The sequence below is a fragment of the Muscardinus avellanarius genome (genome assembly GCF_963383645.1).
Source record: "Muscardinus avellanarius genome assembly, chromosome: 11".
Classification (NCBI taxonomy): domain Eukaryota; kingdom Metazoa; phylum Chordata; class Mammalia; order Rodentia; family Gliridae; genus Muscardinus; species Muscardinus avellanarius.
Genome location: NC_137797.1, coordinates 94,389,359 through 94,408,824, shown reverse-complemented (window position 1 = coordinate 94,408,824; position 19,466 = coordinate 94,389,359). Strand labels below are relative to the sequence as shown.

At 42.9% G+C, this 19,466-nt stretch overlaps 1 protein-coding gene across 2 annotated transcripts in view; it reads right to left on the bottom strand.

Moving 5' to 3' along the window:
• Positions 1-316: 316 nt before the first annotated feature.
• ERC1 (ELKS/RAB6-interacting/CAST family member 1) overlaps positions 317-19,466 on the bottom strand; it is a gene marked incomplete at both ends in the record, with an annotated part of 441,980 nt that continues 422,830 nt past the window's right edge. For both annotated transcript variants that reach the window (XM_080705759.1, XM_080705760.1), the window contains one exon: positions 317-454. In XM_080705759.1, coding sequence (XP_080561885.1) covers positions 317-454 — 138 coding nt within the window. The remainder of the gene's footprint in view (positions 455-19,466) is intronic.

Below are 19,466 nucleotides of genomic sequence, written 5' to 3'. Positions count from 1 at the left end.
TCTAAGGGCAGAGCCGCCAGCTTTAGCAGCCTCCAGGGCTGATGGCCAGAGGGCAGTCCTTCACGGAGACACAGCCATTTACCACCCTGGGCATCAAGGAGGTTAGTGTAGAGACAACACTCAAAGCAGAAAGGCGGAGTAAGACAAGAGATGTAGAAATGGGCTGGAACCATGCGCCTTCACGTGGGCAAGATGGCATGGCTTGTAGTGTGTGGTGCCAAGAAGTTTCTGGATGCCTGTTCTTTGTGGTTCTCCTCTTTGGGCTCCTCGGCCACCTCTCTGGGCTGCTGGGCTGGCCACTCCCCACGTGGCAGGGTCAGGAGGACTCTTCCAGTGCATTGACCACTTGCTCCAGGATGTCGGGGCAGTGGTCTGCTATCTGCTGCAGAATGGCGTTGGCGAACTCCTGCAGCTCCGCGTTATCCCGCTCGCCTTTGTCCAACTCATCCTGAAGCTGAGACAGAGAAAGGAGAAGTGGGTTTCAGATAAAATAAAACAATCCTATTTGTGCTGAGTTAAGAACTACTGCCCAGCCAGGCGTGGTGGCGCACACTTGTAATCCCAGCATTCGGGAGGTAGAGACCGGAAGATCGCGGTTCACGGACAGCCTCTGCTACTTAGAGAGGCCCTCTGCAACTCAGTAAGATCCTGTTTCAATACGAAAAAGATTAGAAAAATAGGGCTGGGTGTGCAGCTTGGAGGTACAGTATTCCTGGCTTCCATCCCCAGTACCTCCAAAAAAAAAAAAAAAGAGCTATTACCCGTCAGCAAATGACAAAGAGATATGCTTTCTATGTGAAGTTTTCCTGCATCAAAATTTACATGTATAAAAATAAATATCAGCCAGTGCAGTGGCACACACCTGTGATCCCAGTACTTGGGAGGCTGAGACAGGAGGATCGCAGGTTCGAGGCCAGCATGTAGATACTAGGCAAGACCCTATTTAAAAAACAAAAACATAAGACTGGGGTATAGCTCAGAGGTAGAATACTCCTGGGGGTTCAATCCCCAGAAACACACACACACACACACACACACACACACACACACACACACACACACTGTACTGGGGGTTGAATCCAGGGGCATTCTACCTCTGAGCTAAACCCCTAGCCCTATTTTATTTTTATTTTGAAACAGGATCTCACTAGGTTGATCAGAGTTTCACTACTTGCGCAGGCTGTCCTCAAACCTGCAATCCTCCTGTCTCAGCCTCCCAAGTACTGATTACAGGTATGTGCAATGGCTTATTTTTTATTTTGAAATAGGGTCTTGCCAAATTGCTGAGACTGGCCACAAACCTGTGACTGTCTCAGCCTCCCAAGTCCTAGCATTACAGGCATTTGTTACCACGCCCAGCTTTATTTTTTATTTTGAAAAGGGTCTCTCTAGGTTGCTGAGAACTTTTGCTAAGTTGCTGAGGCTGGCTGTGAACATGTGATCCTCCTGTCTCAGCCTCCCAAGTACTGGGATTACAGGTGTGCACCACCACGCCTGGCTAAGGGATACACAATTTAAATGACCTCTCCATCTGCTATGTATTGCTTTTATTTGGTACATCAGGCCTTACCATGGGTACACCACAGGCTCATTGACCTGAAGAGATAGATTATTTTGAGAGACATAAGACAGCCCATTTGTTTAGGAATAAGCATAATTTCAATTTCCTGTTGTGTTCAGTGCTCTCTGACATTTCCTCATACATTTTGGTCAGCATTTATCCAGTGCCTACTGTGTGCTAGGCACTGAAAGATGAATGGGTTTGGTCCTTGTCTAGACCCATTTAGGCAAATGGAAGGTACAAGAGCAGAAGCAGATAAATTTCAACTCAGTACAATTCACAATGGAGGCTGGTGCATGCGACGTGGGAAGGCATAGTGACCTTTCATTGAGGAGGAGTCACAGAAGGTGCTACCAAGGGTGCCCGGGACCTGGGTCTTGACAGCCAAAGAGCAGTGTGTCTGAGAGATCAAAGGCAGGAGAGGCCCTCAGGCAAGGAGACAGTGCAGATGTGCAGAGGAGTCAGGAGGGCCTGGCATGGATCTGGGAAAATGGGGAACGTTTGGCAGGGCTGGGGTATGGCGAGGGCCAGATGTGTATGAGAAGCTAGGCTGCTCAGATGCAATCCTCTTAAAACCACAACCAGAGCCAAAAGGGAGGCCAAGACTTTTTAAACAGTAGAGTGAAGTGAGTGCCTTCATCTTAGATGTCTGAGAAGATAAGTATGACATGTTAGAGTACACTGAGGGGCCTTTGTTGCCAGCTCAAGGGAGAGGTGAGGAGGGTGGAAACCAAGGGAGGTCAGGGGACCTGGGAAGGTCTGGTCTTTCAGTCTTTTCAGAGCCAAGTTAAGTGAGCATCATTTCTAACAATTCCAGCTGGGGAAACTGGACAAGTGAGATGGAAAATATGAGATAGAGCAGGTTTTAGGAAAGAAAAGAGAGAAGTTGAAACAGAGTATAAAGTATAGTTAAGAACACATACTCTAAGCTGGGTATGGTGGCTTATACCTGTAGTCTCAATACTTGGAGGATAAGAGAAGAGGATCGCAGATTCGAGGCCAGTCTTGACAACTTAGCAAGACCCTGTTCAAAATAAAAATATAAAGGAATGAGGGTATAATCTGGAGGTAGAATGCTCCTGGATTAAATCCTCAGTATAAAATAAATAAGAAAGCGGCGTGGTGGCGCATGCTTGTAATCCCCGCACTTGGGAGGTGGAGATAGGAGGATTGTGCAGGTTCAAAGCCAGCCGTGCTGGCTTAAGAAACCCTGTCTCCAAATAAAAATATGAAAATAGGTCTGGGAGTGTAGCCTGGAGGTAGAAGGGCTTCCAGGAACCCCAGTACCACCAAAAAAGAAACAAACAACAACAACAAAAACAAAACAAACAAACAAAGACTCTGAGTGAGGAGGCTGGGTTGCACTATCTGTTTTGTCTATTATGACGTGTGTGTGTGTGTGTGTGTGTGCGCGTGTGTGTGTGTGTGCGTGTGTGTGTGTGTGTGTTTTGCAGTATGGATTATTGAAACCAGGGACATTTTACCTTTGAGCTACACCCTCAGCCCATTTTATTCTTTATTTTGAAACAGGCTCTCACTAAGTTTGCAGCCTCCTGTCTGAGCCTCCCAAGTACTGGGATTATAGGCATGTATCATCATGCTCAGCTGCAGTAACATTTTCTTAGGGCTGGAATAAGATGACACACTAGAAGTGCTTAATATGTGTTAGGTGTTATCATTATTGCTACTACTGTCATTAAATAGATAAGATCACCCAGAAAGAACAGGCAGATTCAAAAGCAGAAAGTTTTCTTTAAGGGTTTAAATTCTGCTGCTGTTAGCACCTAGATTCTCTGAGCTAACAATCAGCATGGGGCTTCTTCACATCCAACAGAATGAGGACTAGACGTAACAGCTTTCTTTCTGTTAGATATAGCCTAGGAGTCCAGAACATTCAAGGGCCAGACTGGACTGCGCTGAGTCCTGGTGCATTTCAAGGCCTGGCTGGCAGAGTCACAAGAACACGAATCTCTCACATAGGAAGAGCCAGGAGGCCAGGGCCCTGTAAAGACAGCTGCACAGAAAACAACCAGAACGCTGCTAGGTTGACAGGCTACAACTCTGAGCCTCCTCGGTGGAACTGAAGTCAATCAGGCAAAGAGAGGAGCCATTTTAAGCCATCCCAGGAATATTCAGGACAACTCTGGTTTATGTGCTGAGCCTGCTATTTGTACTTCACTCTCTACAAGTCACTCTGTGATAAGTAGATAATCATGAGGTTACTAATGAGTACTTGTTAGTTTAGTAATACTTTTCCAGTTTTCTTCCCTCCTCTGATTTAAAAAGTGCTGCACATAAATCTGGCCCCCAGTGGTGCAGGCCTGAAGTCCCAGCTACTAGGTAGGCTGAGGCAGGAGGGCTGGCCTGAGTCGCAGAGTGAGACCCCATCTCAACAACAAACACCATATATACAGAAAAATATGAAAAGAAAAACAAACAACAAAAAACCACTTTTTTTTTTTTTAATTTTAAAGACAGGGTCTCACTATGTTGCCCAGGCCGGCAGGAAATTCCTGGGCTCAGGTGATCTATCTGCCTCAGCCTTCCAGGGAGCTGGGACTGTAGGCCTGACCACTGTGCCCATTTTTCTAGAGAAATCATCTATTTTTAGCATCTTTTAGAGACAACTACTGCTATATATTTTCTCATATATTATTTGAGATTTTTAATATATATATATGTATAGATAGATATATACACATAAATTTTAGAAACAAAATGGCAATGATGTTACATATTATTTGTAAACTGATTTTATTTTTCACCTAAAAATATACTACAAACACATTTTCAAATCAGATCTCAAGGGTTTTGTTCAAATTTGATAATTGATTCTAAAGTTTGTCCTGAAGTATAAATATAAGAGCCAAGAAAATATCCTAAAGAAAGTAAAGTGATATGGGACTTGCTCCCCCAGACAATAAAGCATACTGTAAAAGTAAACTGACCAGAAGAGAGCTGTATTGATCATATTCAATTAATGAGGCTTAGAATGTGAACAGGAAGCATTTAAAATCAATGAATTATATTAGGTCAGTTTGGCCCATTTGTGGTTGGAGTCCTGCTCATAAATGAAACATAAATTTCGAACTACCTAAAAATATAAATTAAAAAACTACTGTGAGTGCCGGGTGTAGTGGTGCACGCTTGTAATCCCTGCGCTTGGGAGGCTGAGACAAAAGGATTATACAGGTTCAAAGCCAGCCTCAGCTACTTAGTGAGGCTCTCAGCAACTTAGTGAGACCCTATTTCCAAATAAATTATAAAATAGGGCTGGGGTATAGCCCGGAGGTACACACACGCAAAATAAATAAAACAAAATAAAATTAAAAACTACTGTGAAATTAGTAGAAGTACAGAAGAACGTTTTCATAATCTTGAGCTAGGAGACTGATACTGGCTTTTCATCTCTTTTCTTTTCTTTTTTGTCTTTTGGAACCGGGGATTGAACCCAGAGTACCATACCTGCAAAGCAGGCTCTTTGCCACTGAGCTACATCCTGGCCCCTGATACTGACTTTTTTTTTTTTGCAGGTCTAGGGGTGGAACCCAGGGGCATTCGACCTCCGAGCTACACCTCCTGCCCCATTTTTTAGTCTTTATTTTGAAACCAGGTCTCACTGAGTTGCAGAGGGCCTCACTAAGTAGCTGAGGCTGTCTGCGAACCGCGATCCTCCGGTCTCAGCCTCCCAAATACTGGGATTATAAGCGTGTGCCATCACTCTCAGCTTCCCTGATACTGACTTTTAATTTTATTTTGGGGGGACTTTAAATTCAGAAGTTATAATGGGAAAAATGGATAAAGTTGATTACACAACAGTTTAAAACATCTTTATGGAGATATAAGGGATATAAATTAAATTAAAATACAAATGATGTCTTGGAAAACATTTATGGTAAATAAGATACAAGAACAAAAATATGAAAGGATTGATATCAAGAAATTATGGTACTATATGGCAATATATGCTATCAGTACTATTATTGTATTATAAACTTCCCAGAAAAACAGGCACAGGACCCAAGAAAGAGAGGAAATACAAACGGTTAATAAGCACACAAAGGATATTTGACCTAATAGTTAAAGAAATACAAATCTAACAAGATGTATTCTCTCCACATCATACTGGCATAAGTTTCAGAGATTATTGGCGGCCAGAGCTGGTCAGAGTTTAAGGGTGTTCTACCCTCAAGTTACAGCTTCACCCCTATTTTATTTTTTGGTGGCACTGGGGATTGAACCCAAGAGCATTCTACCTCTGAGCTATACCAGCACACTGATTTTATTTTTTATGTGGGAACAGGGTCTCAAATTGTGGAGGGCCTAAGTTTCTGAGGCTGGCTATGAATCTATGATCCTCCTGTCTCAGCCTCCCAAGTACTGAGTTTATAGGTGTGCACCACTGCACCTGGGTTCTATTTTATTTATTTATTTTTGGCACTGGGGATTGAAGCCAGTGGTGTTCAACCTCCAAGATATACCTCCAGCCCTTTTCATTTTTTATTTTGAAACAATAGGGCCTTGCTAAGTTGCTGAGGCTGGCCTTAAACCTGTGATCCTCCTGTCTCAGGTTCCCAAGCACTTGGTTTTTTTTTTTTTTTTTTTTTTTTGGTGGTACTGGGGTTCCTGGAAGCCCTTCTACCTCCGGGCTACACTCCCAGACCTATTTTTACATTTTTATTTGGAAACAGGGTCTCCTAAACCAGCGCGCGCGGCTGGCTTCGAACCTGTGCGATCCCCCTGTCTCTGCCTCCCAAGCGCGGGGATTACAAGCGTGCGCCACCACGCCCGGCTAAAGCACTTGGTTTATAAGTGTGTACCACCACACCTGCTCAAAGCTGCTTGTATTATTATTATTATTATTATTATTATTATTATTATTGTTATTATTATTATTATCAGTGGTGGTACTGGGGTTCCTGGAAACTCTTCTACCTCTGGGCTACACTCCCAGACCTATTTTTATACCTTTAAAATTTCATAACGGGGTCTCTTAAGCCAGCGCGGCTGGCTTCAAACTTACATGATCTTCCTGTCTCCACCTCCCAAGCATGGGGATTATAATTGTGCCACCACACCCGGCAAAGCTGCACATATTTTTAAAGGTGTAATTTTAATCTTGAAAAGGAACAATTAGAAGTATATAAGATATCCACTGAAAAACCATTAAGTAGCTGGATGTGGTGGCATACACCTGTAATCCCACTTGGGAGGTTAAGACAGGAGGATCACAGGTTTACGGCCAGCATCAGCAATTTAGCAAGGCCCTTGGCAACTAAGTGAGACCCTGTTTCAAAATAAAAAATATTACTATTTTTTATTTTGAAACATGCCTGTAATCCTAGTACTTGGGAGGCTGAGACAGGGAGATTGTAGGTTAGAGGACAGCCTCAGCAACCTAGTGAGATGGTTTCAAAACCAAAATTAGAAAGGGCTGGAGGTACAGCTTGGAGGTTCAACACCCCTGGGTTCAATCCCCAGTACCTCACACACACACAAAGGTATTAACTGATTGGCCAATAAAAAGGAATGAAGACCTGCCGGGCGTGGTGGCGCACGCTTCTAATTCCCGCGCTTGGGAGGCTGAGACAGGAGGATCACGCAGGTTCGAAGCCAGCCTCAGCTACTTAGTGAGGCTCTCAGCAACTTAGTGAGACCCTGTTTCCAAATAAAATATAAAATAGGGCTGGGAGTACAGCCCGGAGGTAGAAAGCCTCTGGGTTTCTGGGTTCCACCCCCAGTCCCACAAAAAAAAAAAAAAAAAAAAAGGAATGAAGACCTGACATATGCTGCATCTGTAAAGCTATATTACATACAGAATATGAAAACATTCTTCTAAGTGCGAGAAGCTAGTCATAAAACACCACACACCATATGAGCCTATGTTTATGTAATGTACAGAGAGGCAAATCCAGAGTCAGAAAGCAGACAAGCGTTTGCCCGAGACTCAGACAGGATGGGTAACTGGGAATGAATGGGAGTACCTGGGTATGGAGTTCTTGTTAGGTGATAAAAATGTTTAAAAACTGATGGCAGTGATGGTTTACGACTTTAGAGATTATACCAAATATTTGAAATGGGCAAATTGTATGGTAGGTAGATTTTGTCACAATGAAACTAAAAAAAAAATTTGACTGTGTAGTAAATATAGAAATAGATATAAAATGCTGCTGATTCCAGTTTGAGCAGAAAGAAAGAAGGTGGGGCAAATATTCCTTCCTTCCTTCCTTCCATCCTCTCTTTCTTTCTTTCTTTTTTTTTTTTTTTTGGAGTACTGGGGATGAAATCCAGGGGAATTCTACCTCCAAGCTACACCCCAGCCCTATTTTTTATTCTTTATTTTGAAACAGGGCCTCAATGAGTTGCAAAGGGCCTCACTAAGTAGCTGAGGTTGGCCACGAACCCAGATCCTCCTGTCTCAGCCTCCCAAATGCTGGGATTACAAGCGTCACCGCCATGCCTAGCTAGGTGAAGCAAATATTTCAAAGAGTGTGGCAGCTGACAGTCCTGGACAGAAGCAGGGTCATTTCGTATGGGAAAACAGAATGAGCTAAGGTGGCGAGGGGAAAGGCGCTGGCTGTTCCTGGCTGCTAAGGAATACGGGGAGTATTGGGTCTTGACAGAGTCACACTTGCTTTTTGAGAATGTCAACAGGACCCAGGCTGGCTAGGCTTGGGCGCTACCCGACAGGACCTCCTTCCATGACAGGGCTTCGCTGAAGCCACACCTAGGGCCTGGGTTCCATTTCAGACACCTCATTACCAGAAAGAGCGAGAAGAACTGAAAAACGTTCAAAGAAAAATTGCAGGCATGACTGAGAAGCTGAAAGGGCCGTTTTACAAGGCAGGATTAGAAGAACCAAATCCGTAGCGCCAAAGTGAGTAAAAACTAAGGGGAGGGGATGTGGTGACTACCTACGAAGGCCAGGAGGTGTGAACAAGAGAGGAGAAGCCATGGAGTAAGATTAAGGAGGGGGGAGCACGTGCACTAAATGGATTTGCTTTTTCCATTTTGGGGGGGTGTTACTAGGGCTGAATCCAGGGGAAATCTACCTGAGCCACACCCCCAGCCTTATTTATTTATTTATTGTACTAAGGATAGAACCCAAGGGCATTCTACCTCTGAGCAATGCCCCCAGCCCTAATTTTTCTTCCTTATTTTGAAACAGGGTCTTACTGAGTTGCGAAGGGCCTCACTAAGTAGCTGAGGCTGTCCATGAACCGCGATCCTCATGTCTCAGCCTCCCAAATACTGGGATTACAAGCGTGCGCCACCATGCTCGGCCTATTTATTTATTTTTTGTTGTTTTCTAATACATATTTTTATTGAAAATAAATGGTATACATTTAAATTGTACTTGGGGTCCTCTACCCGCCACCCCCATTTTCCCTTCTCCCCCTCTCACCAATGATTGTCCAGGGTAACCATGCCATATTCATACTTTTACATATTTGGATGTGGACCCTCATTAATCAAGTTCAGCCTTCCTCCTCTCCTATCTTTCCAATCAAACTTTGCTGAGATTTCCTTTCTGTTATCTAGAGTCCCTCTGGTATCCCCTATGCTCCCTAGTTTGGGCATATTAGAGGAAACATATGTCCTTCTCTTTCTGTGCTTGGCTGATCTCACTTAACATAATGCTCTCCAGAACTTTCCATCTTCTTGCAAATGACATGATTTTGTTCTTTATAGCTGAATAGAATTCCACTGTGTGGCCGGGTGTGGTGGCACACACTTGTAATCCCTGCACTTGGGAGGCTGAGACAGGAGGATCGCACGGGTTCAAAGCCAGCCTCAGCTACTTAGTGAGACTCTGTTTCCAAATAAAGTATAAAATAGGTCTGGGAGTATAGCCCGGAGGTAGAAAGCCTCTGGGTTCCACCCCCAGTATCACAAAAAAAAAAAAAAAAAAGAATTCCACTGTGTGTATTTCCCATAATTTTGAAATCCATTCATCTATTGATGGGGACCTGGGTTGGTTCCATATTTTGGCTATTACAAATTGTGCTGCTATGAACATAGGTATGCATATGTTGCTGTAGTTCTCTGATTTCAACCCCTTCGGAACAATACCCAGGAGTGGTAGAGCTGGATCATATGGTGGATCCATTCCCAGTTTTCTAAGGAATCTCCACACAGATCTCCATAGTGGCTGAACTAGTTTGCACTCCCACCAACAGTGTAAAAGAGTTCCTCTTTCCCCACATCCTCGCCAGCACTTGTTGTTATTTGATTTCTTTATGCTTGCCACTCTGACTGGGGTTAGATGGAATCTCAGTGTAGTTCTGATTTGCATCTCCCTGATGGCCAATGATGTAGAACATCTTTTCATGTATCTATTGGCCCTTTGTATCTCTTCTTTTGTGAAGTGTCTATTCAGTTCAATTGCCCATTTCTTGACTGGGTTGTTTATTTTTAATTCCTCTCTTCCTATGTGAATTCCTTTGATTTCCTTCTCTTGTCTGATTGCTGCAGCAAGAGTCTCAAGGACTGTATTGAAAAGGAGTGGTGATAGTGGGCATCCTTGTCTTGTTCCTGATTTTAGAGGAAATTCTTGCAGTTTTTCCCCATTCGATATAATGTTGGCTTTGGGTTTACAGTATATTGCCTTAATGATGTTGAGGTACGTTCCTTCTATTCCAATTTTCTGCAGCATTTTTAACATAAATGGGTGTTGGATTTTGTCAAATGCTTTTTCAGCATCTACTGCTATGACGATGCGGTTTTTGTTCTTGGTTTTATCTATGTGTTGAATAACATGTATTGATTTGTGTATGCCGAACCAGCCTTGTTTTTCTGGGATGAAACCAACTTGGTTGTGGTGTATTATTCTCTTGATATGGTTTTCAATGCTTATGGCTAGGATCTCACTAGGATGCTGAGGCTGTCCTCAAACCTGTGATCCTTGTCTCGGCCTCCCAAGTTCTAGGATTACAGGCATACACCACCATGCCCAGCTTGTTTTTTCCCCAAGTCTAATGAGTGTTTTTTTGGGAGAAGGTGTTTAAACATAGAGGGGTCAGAGGGATCACACCACTTAGAGAAGGAAGTACTCCTTTCTCGGCAGGAGCTGCTTTCCCTTTGTTGGTCTCTGTTCCCTAGGGACCCCTCCTGTTTCCAATTTACCTTAAAGCAGTGCTGTAAGTGGGTGTGGCTGAGCTCAGAGAGTGATCGTTGGCATTTGATCCATTAAATGCAAAAATTTCTTGGCTTGAAAGTATCTGAGATCAGCTTCTCTGGTGAAACAAATTACTTTTCTTTTTTTGTGTGTATGCAGGGGATGGAACTCAGAGCAGTCTATTTCTGAGCCATAATCCCAGCCCTTTTAATTTATTATTTATTTTCATACAGGCTGGCCTCAAACCTGCTATCCTCCTGTCTCAGCCTCTCAAGTACTGGGATTACAAATGTGTGTTACTGGGCCTGGCCTGACTTTCCTTTTTCTATTTTTTTGGTGCTGCGGATGGAATACCAGTGTTGGGCATGCTAGGCAAGTGCTCTGCCACTGAGCTATAATCACAGTTTTGGGATTACTTTTTTTATTTACTTATTTATTTGGTACTGGGCGTTGAACCCAGAGGCATTCTATCTCCAAGCTAGGTCCCCATCCCGATTTTATTTTATTATTTGGAAATAGGGTCTCACTAGGTTTCTGGGGGCCTCACTACATTGCTGAGGCTGTCCTTGAACCTGAGATCCTCCTATCTCAGCCTCTCAAGTACTGGGATTACAAGTGCACTACCACTCCTGGCTTATTCTTATCTATTATTATTTTAGTACTGCAGATTGAATCCAGGGACATTCTACCTCTGAGTTGCAGGCCCAGCCTTTTTCAGTTTTTATTTTGAAACAGGGTATTGCTAAGTTGCTGAGGCTGTCCTCAAATCTGTGATCCTCCTGTCTCAGCCTCCCAAATATTGGGATTACAGTGTGCACCACTGTCCCTGGTTTGAGATTACTTTTAAAATGACGGTTTTTTATCTTGCTGACTTCGATATTGAAATCAAAGGAATACAGTAATGTGTGCATTCAGATCACCTAGGAAAGAAAGGCCACACCAAGTGGTCACACTCAGACATATGATACAGCACAGGTACAAAACAATTCCTGAGATGAACTCATTAGTACCTTATCACCTTAAAATACTTTGCTAACGTGTATGCCACATGTAAGTGAGGAGGCTTCGTATGGTTTTGGAATGCAGCAGGTCCTATGGCTACACAGGGAAAGGTGTATTCCAGCTTCTGAGGCTTAACTCCTCAGATCCTACTCAATGCTCCAGCTGCGTCCTTGGTTTTGGTACTGGATGGAAGCCAGGGCCCTGTGCGTGAAGCAGGAACACCCACCGAGCCATGCCTCTGGCCTGTTGCCCACCCTCACTCCCCTATTAGAAAGGCCCCGTGACGCTCAGCACCAGAGGAGAATCTCCTGATAAGAAGACATAACATTTGGAATTTAAAGAAAATGTTTCTCACATGCTAGTTATAACGAATTAATTCTTTTCTTCTCTCCTTTCCTTGTTAAGGCCAAAAGTCCAAGCTTAGTGAGGTGGCTGAGCAGTCAACAAGCGTTTCCAATTGGTGTTGCTTCAGTTTGGACGGGATGTCTACCAAGGCCACGGTGAAACCTTTAAGAGGTGGGACCTACTGGGAGGAAGTTAGGTCTTTAGGGTCTGCCTGGAGGCCTGTGGAACGCTGCTCCCTTCCTCTTTCTCTCCTATTGTATGGCCCAGCCAGAGGTGAGTGGTGTTCCCCAAGCATACACTCTTTGCTACCTCACCACAGGGCCAAGAGCAATGCAGCTAACGGATCCCAGACGGGCCTCCAAACTGCAAGCCGAAAGCAAACCCTTGCTCTTTATGTGTGGACTGTTTTAGGTATTTCTTACAGGTATTTAGTCCTATTTAGGCATTCATTACTATTTATTTAGGTGTTGTTGTTGCTATTGTTGTTGTTGTTATTATTATTATTATTTTGTGGGTCTGGGGATGGAAACCAGGGGCATTCTACCTCTGAGCTACACACTCTGCCTTATATTTTTTTATTCTTTATTTTGAAACAGGGTCTCACTAAGTAGCTGAGGCTGTCTGCGAACCACAATCCTTCGGTCTTAACCTCCTGAATGCTGGGATTACAAGTGTGTACCACCATGCCCAGCTTATTTAAAAGTATTATTAACTATTTATTTTAGTTTTTTTTCAGTATTAGGGATTGAATCTAGGGGCATTCTAGCTCTGAGCTACATCCCCAGCCCTATTTTTTATTTTTTTATTTTTTAAACAGGATCTCACTAAATTGTGAAGGGCCTCACTAAGTAGATGAGACTAGCTATAAATCTGTGATTATAGGTGTCCGCCACCACGCTCAGATTATTTTAGGTATTTATTACAGCAATAAAAAGTGAATGTACCTATTCTCTACTTTCTAATATTGGCAGGCTAACTCCTCACTTAAAGTACTACAGTGAAAAATATTGTCTTAGTTATTTTTTGTAAGATGGTAATTTGGCCAGGCATGGTGGTGCATGCTTGTAATCCCAGCATTTGGGAAGCTGAGACCGGAGGATCGCGGTTCGCGGACAGCCTTAGATATTTAGTGAGGCCCTCTGCAACTCAGTGAGACCTGGTTTCAAAATAAAGAATAAAAAATAGGGCAGGGGGTGAAGCTCAGAGGTTGAATGCCCCTGGGTTCCATCCCCAGACCCACACACACAAAAAAGATGGTAATCTGTAGGCAACATTAAAATTCACATAACCCCCTCTCAAGATATAAAAACAGTTTTATGTGCATATATTCAAGGTTTTGCAGCTGGGCATGATGGTGCACTCTTCTAATCCCAGTACTTGGGAGGCTGAGATAGAAGGATCTCAAGTTCGCAGCCAGCCTCCGCTATTTAGCGTAGCGAAGCCCTTCACAACTCAGTGAGACCCTGTTTCAAATATAAAAAGCACTAAAAAAACAGGGCTGGAGGTGTAGCTCAGAGGTGCAATGCCCCCTAAGTTCCATTCCCCAGTACCGAAAAAAAAAAAAAAAAGAATAAAAAATGAAAATAGGGTGTGTAGCTCAGAGGTAAAATGTCCCTGGGTTCAATCCCTAGTACTACAAAAAAAAAAAAAAAAGGAAGAAAAAAATAATAGCTCGTTTACATAGAAAGCAGCACTGCTCTCAAATCATTCTTGACTTTATAAATAAATGGTATTATTGTTGGGTGTGTATCTAAGCTTCTATCTTATAAGACTTTGTTATAGTTACCAACCTGTTTTCAAAACCCAAGCCTACCATATCACGCCAGGTTCTAATACAGGATAGGATTCTAATTCATGAAGCACAGATTATCAATTTGGGCTAGATGAAATATCAGAAATGTAGTTTGTTGAGACTTCAGATAATACTGCAAATACTATCCTACAATTTGGTCCTTAGGAAAAGCTTATTTGCTTTGTCTCTCATATATATACATATATATGTATTCCACTTCACTTCTCTTATTTTTTCCTCTGCCTTCTCTTAATAATTTATATTTCCCTCCTTTTTCCTTGGAGATAGTGTGGGCTATTTATTGGCTAGTTCCTCCTTTATTTTACTTAAAGTTGTTTAAACCTCAAGAAGTATATTTGACTCCTTATTTTTTACTTGCACTTATAGTTTATCAGTTTCTGTTTAAAAGACCTCTTAGAACAAGCCTTACTGCCAGGCGCGGTGGCTCACACTTGTAATCCCAGTACTTGAGAGGCTGAGACAGGAGGACTGCAGGTTAAGATGCTTGAGTAACTTAGTGAGGCCCTTTGCAACTCAGTGAGACCCTGTTTCCAAATAAAAGTATAAAATAGAGCTGGGGGTATAGCTCAGGGGTAGAATGTCCCTGGGTTCAATCCCCAATACCAAAAAAAAAAAAAAAAAATTTCTTCTTTATTAAAAACCACGATTATGGAGAGTGAACAGGCAGCTCACAGATGGGAGAAGACATATTTGCAATGCATATATCTGACAAAAGACTCATATTTATATTCATAATATATAAAGAACTTCTACGTATTAGCAATGCAATGAGAACAAGAATTAAAGATGGATAAGAGATGTGAGATGTGAACAGACACTTTTCAGGAGTATGACTGTCCCTTAATATCTAATCTCCTAGTTAATTTTTATGGTACTGGGGATTGAAACCAGGGGCATTTCATCTCTGAGCTGTAGCCCCAGCTCTCTTTCCCCCTCTATCTTCTTTTTTCAAATTTGGAAGCAGGCTCTTGCTAAGCTGCTGAGGTAATCTGGAGCCTGCAATCCTCCTGTCTCCGTTGGCTTGAGGCGGCCTGGGGGTGGCCTTGGCCTCACCTGTCCTTTGTGCCCTCCTCTTGCACTCTCCGCATCCCACCATCATGCCCGCAGGTTGGTTGTCAGGTGCTTAGATCTCAGAGGTGGGAATGATGACTACCCCCACCCCCAAAGATGACCTAATTGCAGGCTCCAATGGTCTTTACATTGTTCTTTCTTTTGGGGGGTTGGTGCTGGAAATGGAACCCAGACCTTTATGCATGCTAAGTAAGCACTTTACCACAGACCTTATACCTTCTCTTTTGGGTAACCCTGCATAACTTTATCTTTAAAAAGGGGTAATAAGATGGGCATGGAGATGCACGCTTGTGACCCTAGGACTTGAGAGGCTGAGACAGGAGGACTACAAGTTTGAGGACAGCCTTAGCAATGTTGTGAGACTCTCAGCCTACCGAGACCCTGTTTCAAAACAAACAAAAAGAAAACAAAATAAAAAGGGGTAATAAAAGCCAGGCACAGTGGTGCATGCCTGTAATCCTAGTACTTGAGAGGCTGAGACAGGATGATCAGAGGTTTGAGGCCAACTTTAGCAATCTAGTGAAACCCTGTTTCAAAATAAAAAAAATAAAAAGGTATGGGGTTGTAGCTCAGCGATAAAATGCTCCTGGGTTCAATTCTCAGTCCAAAAAAAAAAGTTAACACATTTAACTTTCTTTCCACCAAGCAAAATACTGCACATAACAAACAATATAAAAATGATCAGTGGGTGAAATAAGGGAATAACTACTAATTCTAGAGAAAAGACTTGATAATATTCTAAAAAAGAGCTCCCCCTTTTTTGGTGCTGATGACTGAACCCAGGGGCATTCCACCTCTAGGTTGTACCCTCAGCCCTTTTATCTTTTTGCTTTGAAACAGGGTCTCACTAAATTACTAAGGTTGGCCTTGAACCTGCGACCCTCCTGATTCAGCTTCCCAAATACTGGAATTATAGGCATGCATCACCATACTCAGCTCCCCTTAGGAGGCTGGCTTGCTTGCTTATTTGTTTGTTTGTTTGTTTATTTATGGTACTGGGGATTGAACCAAGGGGGATTCTACCTCTGAGCTATACCCCCAGTCCTATTTAAAATCAAATATATATATATATTATAATATTTATATGTGTGTGTGTGTATGTATGTATATATATATATATATATATATATATATATATATATAAATTTTAGTTGCTAAGGCTGGCTATTAACCTACAATCCTCCTGTCTCAGCCTCCCAAGTACTGGGATGACCACCATGCCCAGCTCCCTGAAGAGCTTTTTAAGATCACATCTGAAGTATCTGATGGGCTGGGTATGTAGCTCAGTGGCAGGGCATTTGCCTACTAGCATGTGCAAGTCCCTGGGTTCAAGTCCCAGCACAGCAAAAACAAAAATAACAAGCCAAAACAAAATGAACGAATTCCTAATGCCACAGGTCTTTGGCAGATAGACGGACACATACGTTACATACTGTAGCACATTACTTTGTGCTTAAAGTTCTCTAGAAGTGAACTAAAGGACAAGTAGAGCAGACGAAGGTGGCCTCTGGCAGGAGTTTTCTGGCTTTTGTCTGCTGAATGTTATTATAATGTATTCTGTTCTTAGTAGCCGTTCCAGCCTTCCTTGAACTCAGAGTAGTAATGTGATTTCTAGAGGGACTTGAGCCAAGAATCACAAATGCAATAGCAATTCCGTCCGAATGTTCAAAGCAACAAGCATTGGGAGTGTGTGCAAGAGAGGGAAAAAGGAGACTTCCTCGCCTCCAGCACTGGGGAGGCTGAAGAGGTGGCCAGAGGAAGCGCAGAAGGAAAACGGAGGGATGAGGTTCTACAGCCTCACACCAAACAAGGGCAATGTGAAGGGCTGGCTATGTGGGAGAGCTGTGCAGCCTTCTTCCTACTTTCAGTGTTGGGAACCTGGCAGAGGACAGAGCTGACAGTGATAACACAAACATAAGGGACATGATTGGGAGATGAGCTGGCTGATTCAGGGAAACTGCCTCAGAGTATCTCCTCCTTGGAATGATGATTTTAGAGCAGGTACCACATCCCCTCTCTCCAAGTTACGAAGAACTACTAGTACCCTATGAAATAGGTTGTTGTCTTTTCCCCCCATCCTCAGTGCTAGCACGGGAACCCAGGGCCTTGCACATGCTAGGCAAGCACTCCACTACTGAGCTACACCCCCTAGCAATCCTTGAGAGACAGCCAGGTGTGGTGGTGCATGCTTGTAATCCCAGTACATGGGAGGCTGAGACAGGAGGATCACAGGTTCATGGCCAGCCCTCTGCAACTCAGTGAGACCTGTTTCAAGCTAAAGAATAAAAAATAGGGCTGGGAATATAACACGGAGGTAGAATGCCTCTGGGTTCAATCCCCAGTATCAGACACACACACAAATTCTTGAGAAATAAAATAGGAAAGCATTTCTGTAGACTTGGTCCCTGCACAGTCTCAAAGGATAAGGCAAAAGGGAGGAGATATGGGTGATTATAAAGAAAGGATGGTAACAAGAAAGCCACTGGATAAATTCCATTGTGGCTGGTAGGGACTCAGATTAAATCCTTACCATGGATGGTTTGGTGGTGGGCAGGGAATTACATAGAAATTCCTAGTAAGTTTTAAGCAGACAAGAATCTGAATTTGAGGTTTTAACAGTTAGGTCCCAGGATACACAGGCCCCGAGGGCTGAGCTGTAAAAGTAGCATGAGCTTGGTAGTGATGGACCAAGTAGAAATGGTCCCCTGTCCTGCCAGGTTTGGCCTTCAGCCCCAAAGCTCAAGTCAGCAAGTGCATTTATGAGATACAGAGACAAAAAATAATGGTCCAGTTTTGATTTTCAAAAACTGGAATAAGCTGAAATGTATTCTGCCATTATCAGTATTATTATTTATTTTGAAGCGCTGGGGATTGAACTTTAGGGCCTTGTGCATGCTTGCCATAATGTCTGTTAAAGGATAAAACTTGGATGGTTAATATGAAAGGATGGTAGATACTTTCCTGCCTGGCAGTTAGTGTTTTTTTTTCTCTTCTCACTCTGTAGAATCCCACTAGCACTAGTGACAGGGAAAACTAAAGGCACTCTTGAAGAATTTGTCTGACGATGATTTCCCACAGTTTAAAAACAATTCTGAGGCCCTCTCTTCCTTGATACTTCAAGTCAGAGCTTGCAGCGAAGTCTTCAGCTTTCTTTCTGATGTCTCTGCCACCCCCGCTGGCGTGGCACAGAGCCTGAGGAACTGCCGCGGCGGCCGGCTCTGCGCAGGCTGCCTGATGTGATGACCAGGGTGAGCTGCTATGGCCACACCTTCCCCTCCATCGTCAGGCAATGTCTGGATTTGTTTTTATAAGAAGGAGAGGTGATTGCTGCCTAGGCCAAAAGTGGATAATGCTCTCCCGTGACTGATCTTGAACAAAATGGCGTAATAAAACAAAAGTTGAGCTCCATTCAGGCCTGTATCCTCACCAGGTTCCACTGCCAAACTCCACAGCAATCACCACTGCCCCTCCTTCCCAAACAGAAGCACCAAGTACTTCAAGCCTCAATGCAAATCATACAATTGTTTTCTAGAATTGTCTATAATACTTTATATCTGACATATGGAAGGTACTTGTTAAATATTTACTGAATGAATGCTACCTTATGCTTTACGGTAGCTAAATTTTTTTTTTAATGATAGGTCATTATTTTCATCATCTTCAATGGCTAAAAACAAAACAAAAACAAATTAAGGGCTGGTGGTATAGCTTAGTGGTAGAGCACTTGCTAAGCATGTGCTAGGCCCTAGGTTCAATCCCTATCAAAAAACAAAAACTAAAACAAAAAAAACCTCAGAAACACCAAAACAAATCAAGAGCAGTCAGACCTCTAGAGCCATCATATTTCTCACTGTTGCTTTTGAAGGTTAGAACCAGTCATTATTTTGTGAAAGTCAACAATTTAGAGGCCAAAGAACCCAGGTAAAGGGCAAACGAGTTGGCGTCACTGGCAATCTACTGGACCAACACACTTGTTGCTTGACGCTGTCTTTCCATACTTAAATATGGCAGGAGCCAAGGCCAAGCAGACACAAAGCATGTAAAGATCTAGTTTCAAAGTTAAATGTACATAAACCAACATAAACTTTTGCTTCTTGATGACTCTGTTTTGTATTTGCAGATGTCACTAGCATATTAATGTCTTAATTTCTAACTACTTATGTCTAGACACTTCTAAAATTCTGGCTGACTTTCCTGTCTAAAACATTCTTCCCTGGCTGAGATAATTTAAGTTTTTCCTATGTAATACTGTGCCTATAACAACTTCCCAGATTATTTTCTTTCCTGAAAGGCTGTGTCCTGATATAGGTATTGTACCTTCTCTGAACAAGTTGGATGACAAAAGTGGAGTTGGGTGTGGGGACACATGCTCTTAATTCCAGTATTTGGGAGGTTAAGACAGGAAGAGCACAAACGAACTTCTACAACGTAGCAAGCTCCTCAGCAACCTAGTGAGATCTTTTCAAAATAAAAAATAACGCCAGGCGTGGTGGCGCACGCTTGTAATCCCCGTGCTTGGGAGGCAGAGACAGGAGGATTGCGCAGGTTCGAAGCCA